Below are 27920 nucleotides of genomic sequence, written 5' to 3' on the forward strand. Positions count from 1 at the left end.
GTTCTTTCTCATCCAGCTAGTGACCAAAGAGGTAATCAAGTAGCAGCAGTGATTTTTAAAAATAAATCTTACACATGAATTATTGGTAGAAGTGTATTAACCACAAATAAAATATTTAAGGACTATTAATTTAAAAATGTGTAATTTTTTCAATATCTTCTTTATTGTCATAAAATGAGTTTGTGTATATATACATATACATGTAACATTAGAAATGATACTGAATATGATGCTAATGATGGGCTGCTGTAATTTTTTTACTTTGACTTCCTTCTACAGAAAGTGATGACAATCTGTGGAAAATGCTTTATTGTATCATGCCAATTTACTACAAGGAGTATTTCAAAATAATACAAAAGTAATCCACAGACTTGATTAAGTGAAGATCAACTGATCTGAAAATTTTTTCTTGCTTAGTTCTTCACAGTAATTGCTAAAAGTCCAATAAGCTGATTTTTCCAAGATCAATTATTCTAATAACTTTGGGTGTTCAATCCGTGCAATGGTCCAGTCAGGCTTTACTCCTTGTGTAAACTCCCTGTGAAATCTAGGGAAAAAATTATAAATAATGTGAATCTTATATCAGTCCAAATACTTCCTGGATAACTACATAATTTGCAACTATATATTAGAGAAAGTTGTTAGCAAAAAGCTAACAGTTAATGGTAAATAAAAATCAAAAGTTTAATCTACCAATTTGATCACAAAATATGTCCCCACAAAATCAGAAGTGCATTCTCAACTAAAATGAGTATTTTTAATGGACTGATCTACATACACTCCAACATCTGCCAGTCCTTGAGAGGAACTTCAATGTTATTCTATTGTTAAGTACTAGCCATAATATACGCCTAATATGAGGAGAAATAAATTGGAATATGGTGATAAAAACAGCACTTTCATCGAAGTTGGTTTATGTGATTAGACTTACTCATAGCTTACACTAAGACCAATCTTGAAAAGCAGTGTTTATGCGTTGCCCGTGATCTTAGTAGGGAATATCAGAAGAACCAAAGGTTAGTGTTGATTATAGTGTTCTAAATGACATCTTAAAAAAGAGACAATTCAGCAGATTTAAATTAAGTATTTAAATATACAGAATATTTTGGGTAATTACAAATAAAGCAAAATTCAAAACAGAAAAAGAAAAGAAAAAAAGCACATCTCCTTCAAGAAAAGTGAAAAAAAAATGAAGATATAATTCCCTTTACCTTAGCAAAACAGGATACATTTTCTTTCCTAGGTCGTTTTTGGGATTTGTTCATTATTTTAAAGCAAATTTGTATAACTCTGGTGACATAACAGTATTCCCTTTTAAATAGATATTAAACTATGACATAACAGTATTCTCTTTTAAAGAGATATTAAACTATATCTCCACTGACTCGCTTGACTTGTTCACTGTTCCAAATTTTATTAGTACAGTAATACACTAGAGTGTCTCTTTTAAATAGTTTGTTAACCTCCTGTTAGACAGTACCTACTTAAGGGCAGGAACCCTTCAATTCTGTATCTGAACCCCTACCAGAGTACTTGGTAAATAGGAGATGGTCAATAAATGTCTAGTGAGTGAATGGTCCATGTGCCAATTATGGCAGATTTTATTTTCCAAAGATGGCCAAAACTACCTCTTGCATCCCACATGCTCTTCTGCAATGTGACCTTGCTGCTGCCCCATGAAGAGGTGGAGTCTCTCCATGCCCTTTCACCGTGCAGATCCTGTGACTGCTTGGACCAGCAAACCATGGTGGAAATGATGTTGTTCCAATACTGGGCATAGCCCTTTACTGGTCTAGCATCTTCTGTCTTCTGCCTCTTGGAAGCCAACCACCATGTAAACATGTGACTAGCTTAACACTACCACAAGCCCAAGCCACAGAGAGAGGCCTTGGAGAATGAGACGTCATGTGGAGAAGCCAAGGAGCACCATGGTGCTGCCCACATGAGTGAAGAAGCCATTGTGGAAATGAACCCCTAGCTCCGGCCACCCGACTTGATGCCAGAGGGAGCAGAGAAAACTCCACAGCTGAGCCTTTCCAAAATTCCTGAGCAGTAGAATAGCAGGCAAAATGAATGGCTATTTGATGCCACCGAGTTTTGGAGTGGTTTGTAATGTAGCAATAGACAGCTGAAATACAGTTTAATTAAATTCAGCAATATTACCTCTTCTTAATTTCTGAACACTCCTGTTTCGTGGCCAGTGTGTCTTTCTGACTTTCTCTCTTCATTAATAACTTGTCAAATTTCAATCTTTTTCTCCCTAAAGCTCCCTTTAGTTTTCATACTTTCATACTACCTTCTATTTTCTAGAGAAAGGAAACAACGAAATGTGATTAGACTTACTCATAGCTCGCACTAAGGAGTTGTTTAGTTTCCATGTTCTGATCCCCCAACTTAACCTGGAACACACTGGCTCCACTTATAGTTTCACTGGGGATGTTGGCACTGGTTAGATACCAAAAGCACATCAGGATGTTAACAAACTTCCTTCCTTAGAGAAAAAACATACACACATACAAATACAAATCACAATAATCTATCATCCTTATATCCTTAATGAAATCAGCAATTGGCAGTAATTATACAGCTGTTACAGACCAAATTTGGGGCTCATTCTAGTCTAACTTAAGATACCTGTATTGACACGTTTTTATTTTTAGAAAATTCTCCTGGGGTTTATGACACCTTCCTCTCTGGATCACACTAGTAAGAGCTACTATTTACTGAGCAGGTACTTTTTACCAAGTGTACTACATGGATTACTTTCAATTTGTAGCATTTTCTAAAATTATGATAACAGATATCTATTGTCAAACCAAAAATGAGGGGGAGGAAACACTTTTTTGCTGCTATGTCATTAACTTAACCCCAACTGCCAGAAAGAAGCCTTCTATTCTACCCCTAATTCACTTTACTATGCCCAGTGATTATGACAACGTCCTGTGCAAAAATCAGGTAGTAACCATGGTGCTAAGATGCAATGTGAAATATTAGGAAGAAGAAGATATTTATCATTAAAAGTACCTTTACAAATGTTTCAAATTAATATGTGTGTGAATATTTTTTCACTATTAACAGTCCTCCGTCAGAACTGCCTTAGCAAGTGTGTAAGCAAAGACTAGATTTCCTGTGTGCCTAGCACATAATACACTGCAAATATTTGTAGAAGGAGTAAGTAAGTCAAGTTTTCAGGAACGCTATTGGGGAAATAGGACAAGGAGAAGAACAAGATAAATGCTAAAGTTCCTTTCAACTCTTTTCATCATCTCCAAATAAATCCAATTTGGGAGTTCTGAGTTAATGTTACTTTCAAAACAGTCTTTAGCTAATATTATTTACTTTTTCTTTTACTCTTTACTCCTACTTAACATACAGCTAGACACTTAAAATATTCAATTGTTTTCCTTTCAGTTAGGAAATCTGAAACACAAATGTTTTCATTTTAAGATATGGGAGAAGCTTGTCTTAGACAATTTCCATTAACTTAAGTTACAATGCTCTCTTCTGTGAATTAAATAACATTAGGGAAAAGTTCTAGATAGAAAGGCATAAGAAACTATTACTATATCCCAAGTCTTCCAGAGCTAGGGCTTTAAAGAATGAATATATTATTTTCTCTGCAGTTCTATAAATATCCACTTGTACCAAAAGAATGTCACTATTCCATGATTATTCACTAATTTAGGTTATCTGGACAATTGTGGGTCATTTAATGTTGACTATGCTCCAGCATTACCTTTCTCATCGTAGTAAATGGAGATGTCTCCTGTTGATGTATATACAATTTCATCTATGTCAGCAGCAAGGGCATTTTTATGGTTGTCAGGTAGTGAAGTAACCTTTTCTTTCAATACACGTAGTGTCTAGGTATGGAAAAAGCAAACCATAGTTCACTTGTTGAATAACTATTGAGCCTGCGCTCTAGAGCCCACAAGCCACAACTACTGAGCCCACAAGCCACAACTACCGAAGCCCGTGCGCCTAGAGCCCACGCTCCACAACAAGAGAATCCACCGCAATGAGAAGCCCGCACACCACAAGGAAGAGAAGCCTCTGCTCGCCGCAACTAGAGAGAGCCCGTGCGCAGCAACAAAGACCCAATGCAGCCAAAAATAAATAAATAAATAAAAAAGCAAGGCTGAAAGGGATCTGATGATTCAATTAGATAATTCCTAATAGAACTGTTCTTATATAGAATTCAGTTCTTATACAGAATTCTATATAAGAACTGAAAGACATCATATTAACTTACTTATGCCTTAAGTAGCAAGTCATTCTATACTTTTATATGACCCCAAGTACCCAAAAGGCAAGATACAGGGACTCTACTTTGGCTGATGGCATGCATACTATTTTATTTTATTTTATTATTTTATTTAAGGGTGATTTATTTTACTTAAGGGTGGCAGTGGGAATAGTCATAGATCTCTAATACAAACCAAATACAAAAATCAAACAACCATAAGAATACTGAAAATCTAAATATGAAAAGCTAATCTTTTAGGAGAAAAATAAGAAGACTTTTTTTTTTTGTCAATGGTAATGGATATGTAAGGATATTGACAACAACGCTGGAATAGCAGAGGAATTGGAAATGCTATACATTGATAAATGGGAAACTAGCTAAATTAATTATATTGCATGTACACAATAAACTACCATGCAGAAAGCAAACACATATATAGTCTTTGGTTGAACCATATACCATTCTAAGTCTCTACGTTACATATACTATCTCACATGATTTCCCAACACTACTGCTACTATCCCATTTTATATACGAGACAAGAAGTTAAGTAAGCATGCATACTATTTTAAAGCATAAATAAGGACAACATATATCATCCTACTACAAGAGAATAATACATTTATTTTTAAAGGAAAAATAAAAGTATACTTTACCTCTTTGGCCACAAGTTCTTCCAATAGATCAAACTTACTCTGTGACAGCAACTTGGACACATGAGCAAAAGCCTTAAAAAAAACAGTGGGGGGAGGGTGGTGATTATTATTTCAAGATATCATGTGAAATACCGTACAATGTACAATGCTCATACTTGAATGGCTAAGTGTAACAAAGACTATTTTATGATAAAGGCAATAGACAGTGTCAAACACTAGATATCGGTGTTAGGCATAACTCCTCCAAAGTTGGTTGACTTTTCTTTTCTCATATGGCCTTCCCACATGGACAGTAGTAAGTGAGCAGATTGCTACTTATGTATCTACTCCAAGGACCTGGGAAAAGATTGCATGTGGTGTACATACTACGTCCTCAATAAAAAAATCACCTATATATTTCCTTTTAAAATAATGATGAAGTAATCAACCATTGTGACTGTTATATGGTCCTCCTCTTAATCATGAATACACAGCAGCACAACCTAGACGGTACTGGGAGTCTGGAGATCTGGGTTGCAGTTGTACCTCATTAAGATAGATAAGGCAGGTTTGGTAAAGCGGGAGAAAAGATAATGAGTTTGCACAATCTAATACAGTAGATCCCAACTTTGAAGTACGAGATCCCATTTTAAAGTGGGAGGGACCCAATTGCAATCCTCCACATGCCTAGCAGTGAGGAATGGAACTGTGCATTAAGACTCTACCTGCCTTCGAGAAGCTTGCAGTCTACTTGAGGAGGGAGCCAAGAAAACTGACAAGTTCAAAAATTATGACAGGAATAAGAACAGGATGATTTGGGAGCATACAGGTGAGCACTTAAGCTATCTGCGTGGAAAAGAGAGGGCTTCCTAAAGGAAATAATATCTAAGATGAAATTTCAAGAACTGGCAAGAGAAATAGGATGCACAGGTGTGTCAGACAGACAACACTCATAATTGTTATAGGCTAAATTGTGTTCCCCCAAATTCATATGTTGAAGCCCTAACTCCCAGTACCTCAGAAGGCAACTATATTTGGAGACAGGACCTTTAAAGAGGTGATGAAGTCAAATGAGGGTGGGCCCTAATCCAATCTGACTGGTGTCCTTACAAGAGGAAATCTGGATATACACAGAGATACTAGGGCACACATGCACAGAGGAGGAAAAAAAAAACCCAACATGTGAGGACACAGCAAGAAGGCAATCATCTACAAGGAAAGGAAAGAGGCCTCAGAAGAAACCAACCAACAAGGTGCCAATGCCCTGTACTTGGACTTCTAACCTCCAGAATGTAAGAAAATAAAGTTCTGTGGTTTAAGCAACCCAGATTGAGGTATTTTGTTGTGGCAGCCCTAGCAATAATGGAGTTGAATTTTGAGGAAAAGCACACTTCCAAATGGATTCAAGGATCCCTTGCAAACACTTTAGAGGCTCTCAGGGTTCAGAAACACTGTATGTTTTAGTAAGCCTTTGTGTGCAGAAGATGGGTGAAATGTGGTAAGAAACAAAGGCCATAACCATCATGTTGAAACCCAACCATGAGGCTCTAGTTTGTGTGGCCAAAGAAGATCACACCTGAGCAAATTATCCTATAAGGTAATAAGGAACGATTAGGAGGCTGCCCTGATAAGGCTTTGGTGATATAAGATTGCCTAACCTAAACAGGCTTCTAGGAAATAGCCCTCTTTTTCATAGAAAAGGCCAAAATATGCTAGCAAGATACAGGAAAACAGACAGTACGTGGTTAGTGGTTGGAGGGCAGTAATAGGGAAGGTATCATGTCATATGTGCGTATCAATGGAAAGTAGGGTTTGTAGAGCTAATAAAGCTGTTTAAGGATTGTATATCACCAGACCATCTATTCCTCTGGCTCACATGATGAATAAAAGCTTGCCTAGATTGGTATAAAATAAGCTACAGGATATATCGTATAACGCAGGGAATATAGCCAACATTTTATAATAACTATAAATGGAGTGTAACCTTTAAAAATTGTGAATCACTACATTGTATACCTGTATTATATATATATATAATATATAATATTGTACAACAACATACTTCAAAAATTTTTTCTTAAATAATAAATTAAAAAAAAAAAGCTTGCCTAGATTGTACTTAACCATCTCAACTTCTAGTGACCCTGGAGGACCAAGAATGCTTATAGAGTGGGTTACAGGACAATGCACCTCAGCACTTGCTAGCTATGCATCCTTGAGCCAATCGTTTCACCTTTTTAGAACTTGATTTTTATCATCTGAAAGAATTAGACTAGAATAATGAGCACGAAGGTCCCTTTTTATGTTCTATGATTTAAAAAAAACTTAAAGAACATGATCTAATTGATAACTTGATAGTCACATCCCAAGATAACATCTTATTGATAGGAGGTTAGTCTAAGGAGAAAGGGCAAATTGAGCCCATGAGAGTAGATAATCTACCCAGTGTTTTTGCATCAGATTATTCCCAAGCCCTAGAATTACATCTATGCAAAGGAAGGTACAGTTGCCTTATGAGATCTAGTAGGAAGAAGGTTTTTCAGCTATGTCCTTTTAAGTCGTTCGTGTTGAAAAACTGGTTTGCTTGATCTGAAAGGTATGTTAAAGTAACCGCTGGTTTAATGGAATCACTAAATATTTGCCATGGATGACCCAACATTCTTTTTGGAAATCAGAATGGTTAAATGCACAAAAATTGACTTAGATGAGGCAAGACTGTATACAAACTGGCTGATGAAGGGGTGCAGATACTACTTAATAACAAGGATGAGGGCTAAAATAGCTCACAGCTGGAGGATCTTTAGGATCAAAGAGTGACTAAAAAGTGTCCCATGCTCCTCTGTGTTCAGAGAAAATAGGGACTTAGGCTTGAATCCTGCCCATAGTGGGGAGATGACTTCCATTCCTTATTGACACATAAATAAGCATGAGGTAGACAAGCTCAAGTCATCAGCAGAGTGGTGGAGAACAGTAGCATCGTGCCCATTTACCTCTGCATGGACAAAAGATTCTGAAAACTGACATGAGCAGAGGTTTATCCCTTACAATGCTGTTAATCAAGCTTGCTCTTTACTTTTTACTTTTTTACAAAAACATAAATCAGTCAGGAGTTCACTCGGGGAAGCAAAAGCAGGAGTTAATATTGACATTGATTATAAAGTTGAAAACATTTAGTTTATAACTGACAGGTCACATAAATAAATATCAATGGCTGTGTTTATAGAAATAGTCTGAAAAAAAGCTAGGATTAAATATATCAATACCAGCATACGATCAATACTGTCTTTTTCATTCTGCAGAAAATCACGTTCAGAAAAAATAAAGCCATGTGGCTTCTACGTGGCAGAAACAGGCTTTGAATCCATTTCTGACTCAAAACCTATAGAGAGTAGAAAAAGTAATTAAGGGACTTCACCTTGGTGTCTCCATCGAAACCCTATTTCTCGGCGATCTTGCAACATAAGCAGAAGCTTAATTTAAATCAAGAAGTGGCCGGAGGGCTCTGTGTCTGGGTCACTACCCACATGTTATCATTTGAGACCCAGTGGAAACCTCACCGCTAAACACTTTTGCGTGTCTAATAGTCGAATGCATGAGAGGCAGAGAGATTATCTATAGAAAAATAAACAAACCTGCTTCGCTCCCTCTGAGAATTCTGCGATGCTGAACTCTTGGTCGAAATAGGCCCAGATAAGGAAGGAGTAAATTCTAGTCCGAATCCAGCTGATGGGGTTGGAGAACCCCAGGACGATCATCTTGGTTTTCTGGCGCTGCTGGGGCTGCTCCTCGGTGCTGTAGGTTCGCCGAGGGCAGGAAGGGAAAGCGGGAAGGGTTGTGGGGAGTCCCAGAGGGCTGAGCAGGGGACGCTGAGGAGCCCGAGAAGGCAGCGCCAAGGCCGCAGAGGCCCAAGAGACTCGAGGAAATGGGGCCGCTCCCGAGCCGAGGCGGCGGCGGCAGAAGCAGCAAAGTCCAGCCAACGGCGGCCACACGTCGGCCGAACCGGGAGTCCAGAGTCGGGCGGCCGAGCCCGGCAGAGGCCGAGAGAGCAGCAAGCGGGGTAAAAGACTGACGGCCAGCGCCATTTTTGTGACCTTTCACCCCTTGCCTGTGCAGTATGGAAACAAAGTCGGCGGGAAACCACCTCGGCGGGACTCGGAGAAAGAGACTGGAGAGTCAAGCCGGCCTGTTACTGCACCTCTGGTGAGTTCTCCACTTCCCTGCTCTCCATCACATGCCCGTCGGCCCCCAGCCCCGCGCTCAGAACCCGCCGCTCTCGCGACTCAGCCGGCCTCGTGGAACTTTTCTCTCCCGGACCTGTTTCCGGGCGGTCCGCGCGGTTGGAACGTGTTAGGGCCGAGGTTCCCAGGACTTGGAAGAGGACGGGCGTGGGCAACGATGGCCGGGCAGTGCTTCCCGGTACCCCGGCTCGAGGGCGTTTCGCAGGAGCAGTTCATGGAGCACCTCTATCCGCAGGTGAGGCCCTCTTGCGGGGCAGAACCGCGGGAAGCCTGTGGATACCCGTCCCTAGCGCTCCAGCGGCTCCGAATTGGTTTCTTGCGATCCAGGGTGTGGGAGAAGGTGGCTGTCGGCTGAAGGTGGCTGGTTGGCCCGGCGGCCGAGGGAGAGGGCACATGGGGGATGTTGACTGGCTCATCTGTTAAGTTTTCCGTTCCACGTATCTGGGGAGCAGGTTGACGGCAGAGCGCTGGCTACGAGAAATATTTTGCCTAAGAAGCCCTGCTAGCTGCTTAGCAGCCTTGCGGGAGTCTGATTACGAAGTCTTCTACCGTTACCATGGCAACCCAGGGAGGGTTCCCCCCCCCCGCCTCCAGTCTTCCATCGGGTTTCCTAAAATCTAGAGGAGGTTTCGCCCCCCAACCCCAGCCAGTGGCTTGAACGGCGCCTGTCAGTCTACGGGAGTTAATGGATCTGAAGAAGTTTTTCACTGCACTGAGCCAAAAGGGGAAGCAATGGGAATCCCCCGACAAACTTCCACTGGTCTTGGATTCTAACTAACGTGGGTTCTAGTTCAGATGTTCCATTCTCTTATACGTATAATTCGAACCTTAGTTCTCAGAGAAAAATACTAATGGCGAAAAAAAGTGTTTTTACTTGCTTTGCAAGGGAATCTAGGCTTCAGAAAAACTAAGAATAAAGAGGGCAGCAGATATTTACAGAAAAAAAAAAGTAACCCACAGGTTTACAGTTAGCCTGCTCATGATAAAGAAACCCGCCCCCCCAGCAATTTTAGTTGATATTTACACCTATAAGGGTAGTCATTGAGCTACAGTCCTGAGTATTACAAAAGTCAGGGATGAAATTTTTTTCTTTTGGGAGTTAGCAACCTATAGGGAGGATTCAAGCCTTAATTTCTTGGGGAACTAGTGCTAGATAGGTTGTTGTCCTCCCTACCCCACCGCAGGACACGTTAGTATAAGATGCCTTCAGGACAGTATTATGAAGACTGAATGATGTACGTATGTGGAAATGCTTTGGAAGATGAATAGCAAAAAGTGTTTTGTAGTTTAGGCTTCCCAGACAAGACATACAATATGTCACAAAGCATCACTAAGATTCATAAAGTGGAAAATTACAAACAACACTCTGGTCACAATGTAATAAAACTAGAAATTAATAACTAAATTGCAAAACAAGACATTTTTACCTGAAAACACTAAAGAAAAGCTGTGAGGGGTTATAGTCCTATCAGATTTTTAAACATGTTTTAATATTTAATAGTGTGGTACGGGTGCATTAATAGACAGACCAGAGGAATAAAATAGAAAGTCTGGATGAAGATAGATGTGTGTACACACACACAAGTATTTATCCAGGCTCTGGAGTTATTTATATGTATGTGGAAATTTAGCATGTGATGAACGTGACATTTTAAAAATCACTGGGGCAAAGATGAACTTTTAAATAAATGGTGCTTGGACAAGTGGATGGTCACAGTCATTTAGAAAATGATAAAATTAGATTTATATCTGACACCATACACAAGAGTGATCTCCAAATGGATCAGAGATCTAAATTAAAAAAAAGAAACTACGTTAAGTACTAGAGGAAAACATGGGTAAATTTCTCTGCAATCTAGGTCTACGGAAGGGCTTTCTAACTATGACTCAGGTGTGATAAATGATTAAAATTGTACATAAAATACAAACTGGGAGAAAAATATTTGCAACATATTTCATTAAAGGGCAGTAAAAGCCCATGTATGTAAAGAACTTTTAAAAATTAATGGGGGGAGGGCAAAAATCTGATTAAAAATGAACAGTTGACAAAAAGATAAAAACGACATCTAAACACGTGAAAAGATGTTCAGTTTTATTCATAAGAGAAATTAAACTGAGATACCATTTATCTATAATATTGGCAAAAATCAAAAGTTTTTTTTTTTTTTTTTTTTGCGGTACGCGGTCCTCTCACTGTTGCGGCCTCTCCCGTTGTGGAGCACAGGCTCTGGACGCGCAGGCTCAGTGGCCATGGCTCACGGGCCCAGCCGCTCCGCGGCATGTGGGATCTTCCCGGACCGGGGCACGAACCCGTGTCCCCTGCATCGGCAGGCGGACTCTCAACCACTGCACCACCAGGGAAGCCCAAAAAGGTTTTAATAATAATATTCTTTGTGGGTCTGTGAAGAAACTGGTACTCTCACGTTTTATGCCAAGTAGTACAACCCTCATGGAGGGGAATTTGGCATATCTAACAAAACTACTGATGTGTTTACTTTATGATATGGCAATTCCTCTTTCAGAATTTACTCTGGGGATATATTTCCAACAGTATGAAAATTTCTAGTGTCTATTATGCTTGCGAATTATTACAAATAACCTAAAAACCTATGCATAGGAGACTGATTAAATTGTCCACTTACATGAAGGTGTACTAAGCTGTAAAAAAGAATGAGGGAAATAATCTGAACTGATAGTAGTGATTTCCAGGATATATTTTAAAATTTTTTAAAAACAAATTACAAAAACAATACGTAATAAGACACTTTTTGTATAAAAAAGAAGGGGAAATAAGAAAGTATATATATTTTTGGTCACTATGCAAAAAAGAAATACAGGGACGATAAGCCAGACATTAATGAGACTGGTTATCTATAGGAGATGAATGATTACGAGGTGGGTGATTATAGATGCGGTGACCTTTTTTGTATAATTTTGACTTTGGAGATCACGTTACTGTTTTATATTCTACAGTAATAATAATAATAAAATTAACAAGGATGAGGAATGGTTCAAAAAAACCAACCAAACTCTAATGTAGAATATAAAAGTAACAAGTGAACCTAAGTAAGGAAGAGGAGGAGAAGTAACCTAGGTCACTTTTGAACACAGTACTTTGATTATGTATCAGTCTAAAACCAAAAAGAACCATAAACAATACTGAATTCTAGTTTGTAGACTTTTTTTACAGTGGTATAACTTAGCAATTGCAAAAGCACTTATTGTGAATTCTGGGATTGTACAATTGATTAAACATTGAGGATGATAGGAACCAGGTTTCCCACTAAGAGAAGGGAGTTTACAAATATATAAACAATGAATATTAGAATAAATCTTGTGGTATAAGATCAGAATTAGGTATCCATATTGGAGGTATCATGGTTCATCATACATCCATTAATTGTGTGTGTGTGTGTGTGTGTGTGTGTATAGTACATATTGAGAGAGAAAGAGAAATGGATAAATAGATATAACTATATGCATATGCAGAATATGTGTGTGTATATATATATTTGGGGAGGAGAGAGTGAGTATATACACACCTTCATGTGTTTCCTAGCTCTGTCCACTGAGAAGGCCTAGAAGTAATGACACACCAACAGTCATAAACACATTCAGCACCCAGATCATGGTTTCTAAACAGCATTCCCCACTAGAAGAAACCAGAGCTGCTTGAAGAAATGACTAGAGGGCTGGGACAGAGATGTAAAAGGATACTGGATTGTGTTATTTTTCCGTAAAGTAAGAAGTGCTCAGGTAAAATGTCACAAGAGGCAGCTCGAAGGGACTCCTGCTGGCCAAATCTGGGATAACCTGAGCATCAAAATTATATCAGTAGAATATAACTCAGTGAATAAGATAAGTGAATGGAGAAGTTAGAGCTGATTTTTACATTAGAATACCAACTAGTACATGTAGAAGGTGATGGAGTTTTTTTTTTAATCACGATTTTTACACTCATAGTAGCAATACTTGATTGAGACAGGAATTACCAGTTGATCAAAATTAACATCATAAATAATAGGGAAAATATCATGTGCTACCTGATGTGTTGCACTGAGAAAGACACAACATTGCTTTTGTGGTATATTCTTTCCAAAAATGAGTAACCTGAATCTAATCATGAAGAAACTTCGGATAAACCCAAGTTGAAGGCCATTCTACAAAATAACTAGCCTGTACTCTTCAAAAATGTCAGTGTCATAGAAGAGAGTCTGATGAACTGTTCCAGAGTAAAAGAGATATAGTAATTAAATACAATGTGGCATCTCAGAAATAGGGAAAAAAATATAGAGGATATTATAAGGAAAATTAGCAAAATTTGGATACAGACTGGATTAAAGTATTATATCAGTGTTAAATATAATTTTGATAATTATTGTTATATAAAAGAATGTCTTTGTTCTCAGAAAATATACTCAAGTTTTAGAGATAAAGGAGCATGATGTCAGCAACTTACACTGAACTAGTTCAGAAAAAATTAAATTATCTTTAATATGTTTCTCTCTGTACACATATAACAAGAGTGAGAGCAGATGGTAAAGTAAGTGGAGCAAAATGTTAAATTAACAACTAGTGACTCAGAGTAAATGGTATATGGGAGTTCTTTGTAATGTTCTTACAACTTTTCTGTGAGTTTAGAATGGTATCAAAATAAAAAGTTGCAAACAGTATTTGAGTATAAAGCACAAATTTTAATCAGTTGTATTTTTTATCATAAATAACACTCTAGAGAATGCTTTAATAATACTCAGATTTCTCTTGTTTCTAAGCTTATGGTGGCACTTCTGTTTTGTTCGGGTTTGTTTTCCTAATGTTAAAATTTTGTTCTAACTATATTACATGGGTCCTCTTCCTGTTTTAGTTACAGCATGAATTGTCAGAAGGTTTGATTTTTAGCATCTTGGGATAAAGAATCATTTCTTATTTGTTTTTATCCCTTTATTACCAAATACAGCTCCTGATACATTGTTGGTTTTCCCTAATTTTTGGTTGATTTTTTCCACACAGAGAAAACCTCTAGTGTTGGAAGGAATTGATTTGGGGACATGTACAAGCAAATGGACGGTGGATTACCTAAGCCAAATTGGAGGGAGGAAAGAGGTGAAGATTCATGTTGCTGCAGTTGCCCAGATGGACTTCATTAGTAAGAACTTTGTGTATAGGTATTTTCTTCTGAGGTTTATTCTGGGGATACACATAACTTTTTTTAAAACCTTTAAAATATTTTTGCATTATTATACAAAGACCATATAGCATTTTCTCTTTTGGCTAGTTTGATATAATTGTGGAATAGCTTACTAATTTTTAAAGAATGGCTTTTAAAAGACAAGAATTCTGAGCTTACATAATTATACAAAGACATTTCCAAAGACCATTTTAAAAATATGGTGTATACCCAGTACCTTCTGGAGTCATGGAAAGAGCAGAATTTCTGTAACTAAAGTTAGATTCATCTGAAGCTCGGTGTACTGTATTCATTCAATGCTTCATTAATTAGTTGATCCTCCCACATTAGTAATTGTTATCTAGAGTAATAAATTCTAAAGTCTTCCTTTATAACCTATTTTGATTTTTAAATGCCCTATTTTGGGAAGATTTTTTAATTCCAGATTGTTTTTAGATAAGTATAAGCTCATGTTTTCTTTTTCTGCCCTCTCCAGAAATATAAGACAAGTGGTTGCTATGTTTGGTATAATCTTTTATCAACTTGGATAAATCAGGCTTAATTTTCTTTTTTGTCCAAATAATCTTAAATACTTTAAATGTCCCTCATGGTTGTCATTTTATGCTTTGGAATGTCTTAAAAGTAAAAGATAGTTAACTGCTGTGGAATATCTAAACTTGAAAGCTTTAAATGCTACAGCCTTATAGATTTAGTATGCTATTTATTCCCATGAGTTTATTCCCTTGAGTTTCACTAAAAATGTTAAATTTAAAAACAAACAGCTTTCAAATTCTGAGCACGTGCAGTTCCCAGCGAATTCAGTCTATTGAAAAACCATGTTGTTCACAAAAGACTGATTTTTAAAGAAAGGTGGCTTTCACTGTTCCTTCCAGAGTCTAAAGATGAGTTAAACAGAGCTTCTAATGTCCAGGGCCATTCTTTTCTCAGTAGAGTTTCCCAAGTTCATATAGCAGCTTGCCAAAGCATTTCTCGGTTTTTGATCCTTTGAATAATTGCCATTAGAGTTTTGGTTTTTAATAGGCCATGGTTTGAATTTAATTACCATAAATTTTTCCAAGTGTAAGAACTTTTCATTTTTTATTAAATCAAGAAAGTGGAAGAAAGTGCTGGAATGATGAGCATTTTTCAGCCTGCAGTTAATGATGTTTATTTTCCAGGGAGCCCAATGCTGTAACAAATGGGTATTGAAACTTCATCTTGAGCTGCCTTGATCTTATGTCATGTCCTATAAACTTTTCAAAACATGTTTTTGAAGCACATATATTATGTAATAGTTCCTATTCCAGCTTCCTCTAAGCCTTTCACTACAGCTCCTAAGGAGTTGCAAGATTAGTTTCTTAGAGTAAGAAGGAAAATAGATTTAGTCATTTTTGGCAGTTATCAGGGAGTGGGAAAGAAGGGAGGCATCTAGACCAAAGCCAGAGACTAGAAAGTAAGAAAACCTACGCACATATATAATTATTATCAGTTCAGTTTAAGGTTGCATTTCTGCTTTTTAAACATTTGAAGATAAATATGTTTCCAAGTCTTAGCTTTTACTTCTCTCCTCTTGGTAGCTCTAGCTGTTCTTCCAGAGTCAGTATACTATAAAAAAGAAGAGCCTTGTGTAGTGAAAGGATACTGTCGGTATTCTTCTGGCCATAGATTTTTTTTCAAGTCTGAATCTTATATAAGCTTTGCTTCACTGCTTCTACCTATCACATCATCTGACTCCTATCATCATCCTGCTCTTGTTATACTTTAATCATTCCTGATCTTGATTTTGCGAAGCAGCCTTTCCAAAATGGGGAGCAGAACAGTGAAGATTTTTTTCTTCTTTTTCTAAATGTTGGTAACTACTGCATGCTGCTGCATTATCATTGTTGTTAACCCCACCATCTGTCCTTTATTGAACACTTACTATATATCAGGTACTGTGCATCCTAGATTATATTACTCTTTTGAACTTCTGTGAGGTAGATTTTTTAAATAATAATTATACAGATGAGGAAATGGAAGTTTAAAAACGTTAAATAACTTACCCAAGATTGTATAGCTCTAAATGATGGAACTACGACTTATACCCAAATTTGCCTGACTCCACCAAGTCCTAATAATCCTCAGCCCTCTTTGATACTACCTCCATTACTGGTCTGTATGTCGGTCCAGACAAGTGGAGCTTATATAGCAGATGCCCTTCTTATTGAAACATGCATGGGATAGATAAGACCTTAAGGCCAAGTAACTTAACAATTCATATACCTCATTTCCTCTTCTCTCGGCTTAGTTTCTGTAGAAGCTCTGACAGGTACTACGACCTAAAGGAGAAGGTTGCTGGGGCCACCCGAGTTCTGCTTCTATGGACTGAGCTACTCTATCTGGCCTCTTCTTGTAAAGGTCTTGGGTTCTCTCTAGTAAAAAAGCTAAGCCTTAGCAACTGCACCAATTTCAGAGGTAGTTTTGGCCCAGAGAGGCTTCCACATTGTTCCCAAATTCTTCAAAGATGCTTTGGTAGGAATGAAGAGTATATAGTGAGGTCAGAGATGGAAAACATTAAACAAATAAATTTGTTGATATTATTAGCCAAAACTATAGTAGTAGATTGGTCTGAGTAGATGACAGACTCCTTTCTTCTCTCTTGGAGTGCTCACTCTACATAATTATCAGCAGTGTGTCCTCAAATTCTGATTGACACCCGCTAGTCCATAATCTGGCATCAGACTCACTTACCTTTGCAAGAGGATACGAGGCAGGAAACAGTATTCCAGCAGGATAGGATCAGTGGGAGTCCTTATACCAATCCAGAAGCCATTTTTTGGCTCACCAAGTGACAGCTTACTTGTAAGGGAACAAGACTGACTATAGAGGTGGATGCAGAAACACCCTAGCTTATTTGAGCCACTTAGTCCGCAGAAACCAGCAGCGTGAAATGGCTCATGACCTTAGCTTCTCAGTTCCTCCAGGGAACACACTCAGTTACTGAGTTACACTGCATACAGAGAAGCCAGGTCCTCTGCTTCCTAATAAGTGGCTGTAGTCCACTCACCATCCTTCTAGTCTAGACATAATAAATAAAGGGTCTTTTTATTTTTATTTTTTTTTGGCTGTGCTGTGCAGCATGCCAGATCTTAGTTCCCCGATCAGGGATTGAACCTGTGTCCCCTGCAGGGGAAGCATGGAGTCCTAACCACTGGGCTGCCAGGGGATTCCCAAAGGGTCATGTTTTACAATAAACAATGTTACCTGTTCTAACAGCTGACATTCCACATTTATCTTAACGCAGTATGTTTCTAGGAAAACATTGCAAGGTCATCTTCTTACAAGGAAATCTTACCTCCCCAGTACAGATATCAAGTGGAAAGATATTTGAGAATAAGAGTGAAAGATTACAACTCTTAATCAGAGATGTGGAGGACGGAGTACAGTGACCCAGATGCTTTTGAAGTCATTGTCTCGATGTTCCTGATAAGGTATCATCTGCAGATAGGGGGCAGTACATTTGATTCTAGAAGGTTGAATGGATAGGATGTGACACAGAGAAAAGATAGCCCTTCAGGCTCAAGAGCATGAGGTAAAGGAAACAAACTTTGCTTTTGTAGTGTTCAGCCCTGTTCACCAGGATGGAAGGAGACAGGCATTTGGGCAGAAATATTTAAGAAGAATAAAACTTGGTCACTTCACTGGAATTCCTGAGCTATTCCTCAGAAGCCTGAAATGACAGAGGGTGGTACAGGAGGATGAGAGCAGTTTTGTGTGCAAGTGCCAGAAGGCAGGCAGGTTGGTGTGAAGCAGAGGGGCTTTGTCTTCATTGGACTGTTTGCTTGTTGTCTCTTCCGAAGTAGCATTGGTATTGATAGCTTGCCCCATTCATCACAAGACTTGTTTTGCCAGGACACTTGAAAATTAGTAGCAATAAAAGTTTGAAAGTTGGTGTATTTCCAAAGATACCATATATACCATAGAACCAGAAACATTTTTCTTAACAGCAACTTGGAATAGGAGTATATTGATATGAGAAGGATCCATCTGTACTGTAGATCTATTTGAAATCAAAATTTCAGACAACCTAGGTCAAATAAGCTCAATGCTAAATGAATTTTGAAAATTTAGAATTCCGCATAATAGGTTATAATAAAAATTATGGATATTGTAAAACAGAAGATAGATCAAACTCCAACAAGCAGTGTGTGTGTGTGTATACACACACACACACACACACACATATACACACATATATATATATAGTGACTAGAGTATTACTAGATGATGTATTGTTACTAAGTCCAAGGATTCTTTGGTGTTTATTTCAGAACTTTACCTTTTGGCAAGTTGGTTCAGAGGGCAGCTGAAGAAAAGCATAAGGAATTCTTTATTTCAGAGGTAATTGCTTTTAACACATTTTCTTAAGAAAGCATTAATATGTAAATACTAAATTATTTTCTTATAAAAGAATATTAGATATGTAAGAACTGTAGCTTTCCATATATCCTAGCTGTGTTATTTATTAGGTCTCAAACCTTGTCCAAATTATCTTTCTGTGCCTCAGTGTTCTCATCTATGAAACAGGAATAATAACGGTACCTATTTCATAAGGTTTTTGTGACAGTTAACTAAATAAAATCTATAGAGTACTTAGCATAGTGCCTGACACGTAGGAACCACTCACTAAATGTTAGCTATTAATATTACTTCCTCTGAAAATGCTTTGGTCTGATATGCCAAGTTCAAATGCTAATGGAGAACTTTATTTTCATATCTTACTATTAGACTATTTCTATATTATTGTTATTATCAATGTGATTTCTATTGTATGTATTTACTATAATATTTGTTCAGGATTAAATGCAGAAGAATTCTACTTATTTACATTATAATCCAGCTTTAAATAATTTAAATGTCTTGAGATAAGGCATTGAGGCTTTTATAAATACATTTAAAAAAATTTACTCTTATCTCAAAAGCACATTTGAAAAATAAACTGCTTTTTAAGCTTTGAAGAAAGCTATTGTCTGCATCTGAGCCAGCTGGGCTGCTGGTCAGTTTGGTGGTAAAAAGTGTTGTGTTTTCACAGTTCTCTCATCGGCTGATGTTTACACTAGATCCACCAGTATCCCTACAAACTCCAGAAATCTGTATTCTATAGTATGACTAGAATATCTACTAAAACTGAATCCATTAGCTGTACCTGAAAAATGTTTTTTAACTTTACAGCCATGCTTTAACATACATGTTCAGTTGCCCTTTGGTATCAGTCCTTTCCTGTCCAAGGGTAATGAGTGGCACAGATGTAAATAGACATGAAATGTCAAGTGAAGTAAAAGAAACAGAGACAAGATAAAGGGATTAAAGTCTAAAAATTAGGGTGAGTGTGTAAGTAAGATGAATATGGACTATTAGTTCAGTTCTCTAGGAAGCATACGCTGAGATGGAATTAGGACTACAAAAGGTTTATTGGGAAGTAATGCCTGAGAAAGGAAAGGAGAGGATTGGGTAGAGGGTGCCATCAGACGGTGATACAGAGCTGACAGTCTCTCTGCCAGCTCAGTGTGGAACTCCTGAGCGAAGACGACCTCTTAGAGGAGTCCTGTCTTGGGTAGCAATGTCTAGGCCTTTTACCATCTTGCTTAGTCATTGCCTGGGGCTACCCCACGAAGAGCCTGACCTTTAGTTCAAAGGGTGAGGTGGACCTGCAGGAGTAAACAGCTGGCAGCTGTAACTTAATCACACTCCTTGCAATAAGTTATGAATCCTTTCTTGAAGGGCAGTCTGCGGCGCATCTCTGTACCTGCCACATGAATTTACCTTTTAAATCCTGAAACATTAGAACTGGTAGAAACTCTTAGAATTTTAAAGAACATACTTTGAAATCTATTTAGCCAGTAGTAAATTTATGGAACTTATCTGATATGGTACTAGTTAAAATTTTAAAAGCAGTGAATCTAGGAGTTTAGTAAAATTTGTGAACAGAGATGTATAATATACTGTTAGGGTAAATGAGATATATTTTGAAGTTTGTGTTATAATGGTCAATGTAAGTATAAAAGAGGCAGAATTCTTGAGTTGGGTTGCCCCTGTGCTTGACCTGATATATCTCAGTTCTCTAATTATTACAGGAAATGCAGGCAATACAGTGCTTCGTAATTCAAATAGTTCCCTATTAGAGCTACTCAGTGAAGTTATAACTGACTATTTTTTAAAGCATCAACTTAAACTTACTACTATGAAATGACATATTTCTAATTCGTACATGAGCTGACTCTTAAGGATTTGGTTTGAGAATTATGTGATTAGGGATAAACTTAGCTTTATAAAATGCAATGTTTCAGATTTTTAAAAAATTATTTTTGAAAGTATAAAGTATTTTATTTATCTTCTGTTCTACATTTATATTATATTAGTTTGTCGTTGGCCCTTAGCAATGCTCTGAGATCATATGTGCTCTACAAATGGGAGTTCTTTTAAGTCTTAAGACACTGTTAAGATTGTAAATAATTTGGAGTATAAAGTCTAAATTAAGCATTGTGGCTTTAGATGTGGTATGTGTGTGTCGCCTTTAGGATTTATTTTACTTAATGTTTTGTGGATTCTGTCGTTATTACAAGCGGCATATAGAGACATTTCTTCATACAGCCACCAGGGAGCATTAGTAGAAAGGGTAAGAAAATGGAACTTTTTCAAAAATGACTTAAGAGGGTTAGCTTTTCAGATTCATTTCCTTCCATCTTTACTTTCTAATATTTTTAAGTGAATACTGATGTTGTTTTTCTTTGGAATGTTTAAGGATGAGAAGTACTACCTACGATCACTTGGAGAAGACCCTAGAAAGGTAAGAATTCTGAATGTAACTAGTTGTCTAATCTCTCCACAATTGAGAAATCTGTCCTACTGTTTATTTTACAGATGGCCATTCAGCTAATAAAATACAATGTAAAATAATTATAAAAATCCTGGATAATTCATATATATGTATTCAGAATCAAATTGATATGGACACAGTGTTAAGGAGTGGTCCCTAAAATGATCAAGTCAGATTCTATCTTTTCTCTTTATGGCACTATTATTTCTTTACCTTCTTTTATTCTTCTCCCGTAGTAGTACCCACAGGTTTTATGTAATTGATAACATTCAAGTTGATGACTCCTAAACTTAAATATTAGAGTAGATGGCAATTGTATGATTCTTGCTTAAAGTAGGAAGAACTTTTCTATTAGTGAAGCATATTAAGCTTAACAATAGTGATATTGTTGAATGTCTTGGTACATAGTCTGTCGTCCCTTCAGTTGAAAGGTCATGCGTTGGCTATGGTCACATCCTAGTATTTTAAAGCAGTGAGCATAGTTTTGCCCCATTCCTCCTTATTATCATGGGCTCTGATGGCAGCCTTAGATAAAATAAGCATTATGCCAACATTGTGTTTATTATTAAAATTCTCATTATGTTTCTCTCAATGCAGGATGTTGCAGATATCAGAAAGCAGTTTCCTTTATTGGAAGGAGATATTAAGTTTCCAAAATTCTTCAAAGAAGAGCAGTTCTTTTCCAGTGTTTTTCGAATTAGCTCACCAGGATTACAACTTTGGACCCACTATGATGTATGCTACATAAATGAGAAATCTAAAACTACAGTAGCTCTTTAGAATTTATGGACTTAACATTCAGTTTCAACTTTATGGAGGTTACCCCAAAGATCTTTGACATGTAATTTGCTGAAACATGAGGTTTGAAAACAGGTGCTCTGCAAGGCAGTGGTATGGGAGTGAATTATTTTAGTTAATGCCAAAGCCTAGTTAGTTTCTTATATTTGCATTTCTCTGTAGTCTTATTCTTGGTTCCTCATTATATATATATATACTAAGTTTTTTGAAGTGTTTTTTTTTACATGTGAAAAGTGGACCAGATGAGGGGGAAAGCTGCAAAAGTGGGAAAAATGTTAAGGTTGTAGTATGAGGATGTTGAAGTGCTACATGACTAGATGGAACCATTTTTGAGGAGAAAGGCAGAAGTTTGTGGAGAGCCATTTCCAATTATAAGAATTTGGGGACACCTGAAGGTCTTAGGCTGCATATCCCTTGAGAATGTCAAGTGTCTACTGTATTTATTGAGCAGCAAGATGTGTAGAGTATTGATCTTGATCACTTATCTGTGGTGTTACAATTTTATTTGCTTAAACATATGCATATAAGTATCTAAGAATATTAAAAATCTAGTATTGTGTTTGGTTTGGTGTTGGGTGGAGAAATTTAGAAAGCTTAAAGCAATACCTAATAGGTTTCTAAAGATAAAAGAATATTTTGAAAAGTTCTGAGTTAAATTTAATAAAGTTTTAGAAGTGTGTTTTACAATTTAGCTGAGGCCCTCGGGAGGATTTTAACATAGTAACTCTATAATTAAATGAGATAGATATAAAGTCTTAGCATATTTTTTAAGGTTTTATTTACATAAATGATAAGGTGAGAAAATGATGTGTTAACTCAAACTTTTTAACTGTATTCAATGACTATACTTTATGTAGTATCCATTTTATCTTAAATATTATAAAGTTTTTCTTAAACATAAAAATAAGTCAAAGGAATGTTAGTTATATAGTTAAAGTTTACATAAGTCAAGGGTTAGTGGTAAAAGGAGAAATGCTTAGGTAGAAGTGATATGTACTCAATAAATAATCATGAATATATCTTGCTTAGTATATATTTTAATTCCTTAGCTGAGAATTATGTAGCTCTGCCTTTGAACATTTTTCAAAGTTTGTACTAATGTAGTGTACCCTTACAAACACAGGAAAAGTCAGGATTGCTCCATTATTAATAGGTTCATCAAGAAAATTTGCCAAGTTATAGTCCTATAGAAATAATTTGGAAATCAAGATACATACCTATAACCAAATTATGGTTGGCCATATAGTAAAAGAGTTTAGCAGTAGTTGCAGCAGTACCGTGTATTTTCCCAACACCTGGTTTTCCTAAGTGCTTTCAACCTGTTGTCTAATTTTGGCCTTATAGCATTCCTTGACAGATAAGTAAAATAGATACTTACCAAGGGGAACCTCAAATAGGTGTAACTATACTTGCTGTCAGAATGGTGGGGCAAAGGCAAATAGTTTTCTGACTTCAGATTTCCTAATAGCTTGCCAATCCTTCCCATTTTAAGACAGTGTTGGAGAAATAACGACACAGTTGTGTAACACAACTGTTTTCCATGTTAGATTAGAATATTACTATAAGTTTTAGGTAATGTGAGTCAAGCTTTATTAAAGGATAGGATTTATGGTTAACTGTTTGGAATACCATTGGTTCTGTGTATTTGAATTTTAGATACTGCTTATTCATAAGTTCTTATTCGTCTTCAGGTAATGGATAACTTCTTAATACAAGTGACAGGAAAAAAGCGTGTTGTACTATTCAGTCCTCGAGATGCCCAATATTTATATTTATCAGGTACTATTTTTTTTTTAAGCTTAAATTTCTGAAGTTTTATTTATTCAGTTAGGTTTTTTTTAATCTTTTCATTCTCATAGAAAAACTTTTGTAGGGCTTCTTCCTAATTATAATGTATTGTATTCTCCATTGTGTACGTGTATACATGTGATGATAGGCAATATGAAGAATGAGATTTTCAGATTATCTTAATTATATTACATGGAAGTCAATGGTTATAAATAAAGGATGGGTTATTGAAAATTGTCTTAGGTTTCAGGAGAATAGTAATCATTCTCACATTGTGAGTACACAAAAGTAGTTGTACAGGAAAAAAATATAAATATTCAAATTTATATTTGTGGTTACTTTTTAAAAAAATGCTAACTGCTCAATCTATATTATCCTTTTTTGGAACTTTTCAGGTACTAAATCGGAAGTACTGAATGTAGATAACCCAGACTTAGCTAAATATCCACTGTTTTCCAAGGCTAGACGGTATGAATGTTCCCTTAAAGCTGGAGATGTATTATTCATTCCTGGTAAGATTTCTAGACTTAAGTAATTTGCTCTTTATAATATTTGTACTCTGTCATCCATCCATTATATGATTATTTTAGTAAAAAAAATTGTTAGATGTATCCTGTCATATACAAGATGATTTTTATACACAGATGTGTGTGTTTAAAATATGCTTAGACAAATTCTTACAGTATTAACAATCTTGTTTTCAAAGGCAACCTATAAATATATTATATATATATAATATTATACTCTAAGTTCTTTATTCTTTTATTAAAGGATATCAAACAAGATACTTTATATCTGGGAGAAGATTATACCTCATTGTACTTTTAAAATCATTTTGTTTCTAAAATATTAACATGTTTTAGAACTGTCACTTAAGTATTTACCAAGAAATAGTAAATATATTTCAAAGCCAAGAGAGATTAGAGATTTTATTAAATATCAAAATGTTACAGTCTTAATACCTATGATATCTTTTGTGTGCATTATTTTTCTACAGTCTGAATTAGTGTCACTTAATTTTTTTGAACAGTAAATAGGCATTAGTTATTGTTAGTAACCAGTGATATAATTAACATCTGTAATTATTATGCAAAACTGGTTACCTGAAGATTATAGATTATAAAATCATAATTAAGATTAAAGGGATGCATGCATTAAATTCTATTTATATAGTTTTATTTTCCATTTCTAAGTTAATATGTTTAATAACTTTTCAGTGATAATAAAATTAAGTTAAAAAGTATTAATAATAATATGATGTGCTCATTTGGGACTAGAGTATAAATTCTTTGAGGACAAGGAACCATGTTTTGTTAATCTTTGTATTGTCCTGATAAAATGTCCTTCACATAATTGTGTATAAAAATTTGATACCTTGGGGCTTCCCTGGTGGCGCAGTGGTTGAGAGTCCGCCTGCCGATGCAGGGGACACGGGTTCGTGCCCCGGTCCGGGAAGATCCCACGTGCTGCGGAGCGGCTGGGCCCGTGAGCCATGGCCGCTGAGCCTGCGCATCCGGAGCCTGTGCTCCACAACGGGAGAGGCCACAGCAGTGAGAGGCCCGCGTACGGCAAAAAAAAAAAAAATGATACCTTGACTTCTTAATCTTCATTGAAAACAACCAGCACATTTTTTTTTAACATCTTTATTGGAGTATAATTGCTTTACAATGGTGCGTTAGTTTCTGTTGTATAACAAAGTGAATCAGCTATACATATACATATATCCCCATTTCTCCTCCCTCTTGCGTCTCCCTCTCATCCTCCCTATCCCACTCCTCTAGGTGGTCACAAACCACCAAGCTGATCTCCCTGTGCTATGTGGCTGCTTCCCACTAGCTATCTATTTTACATTTGGTAGTGTATATATGTCCGTGCCACTCTCACTTCATTCCAGCTTACCCTTCCCCCTCCCTGTGTCCTCAAGTCCATTCTCTACATCTGTGTCTTTATTCCTGTCCTGCCCCTAGGTTCTCAGAACCTTTTTTTTTTTTTTTAGATTCCATATATATGTGTTAGCATACATTATTTGTTTTTCTCTTTCTGACTTACTTCACTCTGTATGACAGACTCTAGGTCCATCCACCTCACTACAAATAACTCAATTTCTTTTCTTCTTATGGCTGAGTAATATTCCATTGTATATATGTGCCACATCTTCTTTATCCATTCATCTGTCAATGAACACTTAGGTTGCTTCCATGTCCTGGCTATTGTAAATAGTGCTGCAGTGAACATTGTGGTACATGACTCTTTTTGAATTATGGTTTTCTTAGGATATATGCCCAGTAGTGAGATTGCTACAACCAGCACATATTTTTTAAATCCATTGCCATTATTTAAATTTTGGGAGCATGGTTAAGGGTGATGCAGTTCTCCCTTATTCTGTATACAACCTTTAAGGGAGAAAAAAAAACAAAACAGAAATACTGAACATTTGCATATATTTTGAAGTAAGAGCAAAATCCCATCTTTGGATGTAGATTTAACAGAATGGTTACCTTTTTTCCCTGTTACATTGAATTTGGAAAAAAAGGTTCTGAAAGAAAGAGTAGTTAAGATTAAAACCATGTTTGGAACCTAGTTTTGTAAATCAAAATATTTTAAGCTTTTGTTTCTCCTAGAGCACTCAGAATGAGTTTGTTTCTAAAATTTAGCATCTTATAAATCTTCCTTTCTCCGTTCCACAAGATTAAACTTTTTTTGGATGTGACTAGTATTTCATCTTTATTATATTGTAGTGTTGCTTTAGTATTTCTGTAGCACCTGTGTTCTGAAAATACTTACTCAATTGAAAACAAAGAAGCTTTCTAGTGGAAGTAAAATATTAATTAGCTCTATGATAAAAGTTTACTCATCCTCTCCACAATCAAAATATTTGCTTTAGTTTTATATACTTATTATAAAGGAACTGAAAGAAATATAAGACAATTATAATTGCATTAGAAATGTAAAACTGAGGAGGCTACAGTGAATGCAGATTCAAGCAAGTTAGAAAACCAAATGCAGCTTGCACAGGAAGTCTTTGAGAACAAAAGTACTGTACTGAGTAAAAAGGTCAAAGATACTCCTCAAATAATTGAAATGTTCTGTGTATAAAAAATGAACACTTTTGATGTGGTTGTGTGACTCAGGAAGTGTAAACAAGTAACACAAAACACAGCCTCAAATTACAGAACTACAAAACAAATATAACTTTATTATGTCTTTCAAGTTAAAAGGAAAAATTGCTACTTCCAAAGGTTTTAAACGTAGGGTTGTGCTATTGACACTTTAAATTGGTTGGCAATTCATAAAAGTTAAAATGATTCTGTTAAAAGCTGGGAGTGTGCTAACGAAGGGATCTAGTTACAAGAATTATTTCTTGCATTGGCTATAATGCAATTCGTGATATTTCACTGACATTTTGGTTTTTTTTTTTTTAACTGTAGCTTTTATTTTTAACTTTTTTTTTTTTAACTTCTCCAGCTTTATGGTTCCATAATGTAATATCTGAAGAGTTTGGAGTGGGAGTGAATGTCTTTTGGAAGCATCTTCCATCTGAATGCTATGATAAAACGGATACCTATGGAAACAAAGATCCTACAGCAGCATCAAGAGCTGCACAAATTTTGGACAGAGCCTTAAAAACCCTGGCTGAACTACCAGAGGAATACAGGGACTTCTATGCACGGCGAATGGTCTTGCACATTCAAGACAAAGCCTATAGCAAAAACTTTGAATAAATATTGAAGTGAATGCAATGAGCATAAACTTTTAAATACAGTTCAACTCAAATATTGGAAAAGTATAACAAGATGTAAATTATTTTTTTAAAGATTTATCCTTTGTTAAAATACGAAAGATAAATCAATCTCAGATTTACAGATTAAATAAGTATGAAGGCATGTTTGTGTGGTTTCTACTTAATACAGATTGTTATGGTTGAAAAAGTGCTGCAGTGGGACAGCTCTTTAGCTTTCAGGTGCAAATAACAAAATCCAACTTAAAATGACAATAAGAAAATGTATTGAATCATTATACATGAAGTCTACTGATAGAAAGGGCTTCAGTATTTCTATTCCAGTGATTCAGAAGGGTCACCAGGAACCTTTGGGGTTTTTTTTTCTCCCCTGTTTTCAACTGCAGCATTGGCATCATAGTAGTGCTGGCTGCCCTCATGGTCTTGGGATGGTTGCCAGTAGCAGTTGGGGCT

At 36.5% G+C, this 27920-nt stretch overlaps 2 protein-coding genes across 2 annotated transcripts; one reads left to right on the forward strand and one right to left on the reverse strand.

Moving 5' to 3' along the window:
- Positions 1-184: 184 nt before the first annotated feature.
- MAIP1 (matrix AAA peptidase interacting protein 1) lies at positions 185-9177 on the reverse strand. Its single transcript, XM_060106437.1, has 5 exons — positions 8514-9177; positions 4903-4974; positions 3737-3863; positions 2344-2491; positions 185-547 (listed from the first exon to the last, which is right to left on the reverse strand). The coding sequence occupies exons 1-5, from the start codon at positions 8961-8963 to the stop codon at positions 469-471; spliced, it is 876 nt and encodes a 291-aa protein (XP_059962420.1). The 5' UTR covers positions 8964-9177; the 3' UTR covers positions 185-468.
- Positions 9061-27518, forward strand: TYW5 (tRNA-yW synthesizing protein 5). Its single transcript, XM_060106436.1, has 8 exons — positions 9061-9354; positions 14130-14284; positions 18597-18666; positions 21068-21112; positions 21740-21877; positions 23632-23719; positions 24124-24240; positions 27194-27518. The coding sequence occupies exons 1-8, from the start codon at positions 9277-9279 to the stop codon at positions 27448-27450; spliced, it is 948 nt and encodes a 315-aa protein (XP_059962419.1). The 5' UTR covers positions 9061-9276; the 3' UTR covers positions 27451-27518.
- Positions 27519-27920: the final 402 nt, after the last annotated feature.

The sequence above is a fragment of the Mesoplodon densirostris genome, chromosome 8, assembly GCF_025265405.1.
Source record: "Mesoplodon densirostris isolate mMesDen1 chromosome 8, mMesDen1 primary haplotype, whole genome shotgun sequence".
Classification (NCBI taxonomy): Eukaryota; Metazoa; Chordata; class Mammalia; order Artiodactyla; family Ziphiidae; genus Mesoplodon; species Mesoplodon densirostris.

Coding starts and splice junctions, on each gene's coding strand:
- MAIP1 (XM_060106437.1), bottom strand. CDS start 8,963: ATGGCGCTGGCCGTCAGTCTTTTACCCCGCTTGCTGCTCTCTCGGCCT. Junction 2,492..3,736: donor CATTTACTACGATGAGAAAG/GTAATGCTGGAG, acceptor TTTTTCTCTAAG/GAAGGAAGTTTGTTAACATC. Junction 548..2,343: donor CTCCTTAGTGCGAGCTATGA/GTAAGTCTAATC, acceptor TTTTTTCCCTAG/ATTTCACAGGGAGTTTACAC.
- TYW5 (XM_060106436.1), top strand. CDS start 9,277: ATGGCCGGGCAGTGCTTCCCGGTACCCCGGCTCGAGGGCGTTTCGCAG. Junction 9,355..14,129: donor TGGAGCACCTCTATCCGCAG/GTGAGGCCCTCT, acceptor TTTTCCACACAG/AGAAAACCTCTAGTGTTGGA. Junction 14,285..18,596: donor AGTAAGAACTTTGTGTATAG/GTATTTTCTTCT, acceptor TGTTTATTTCAG/AACTTTACCTTTTGGCAAGT.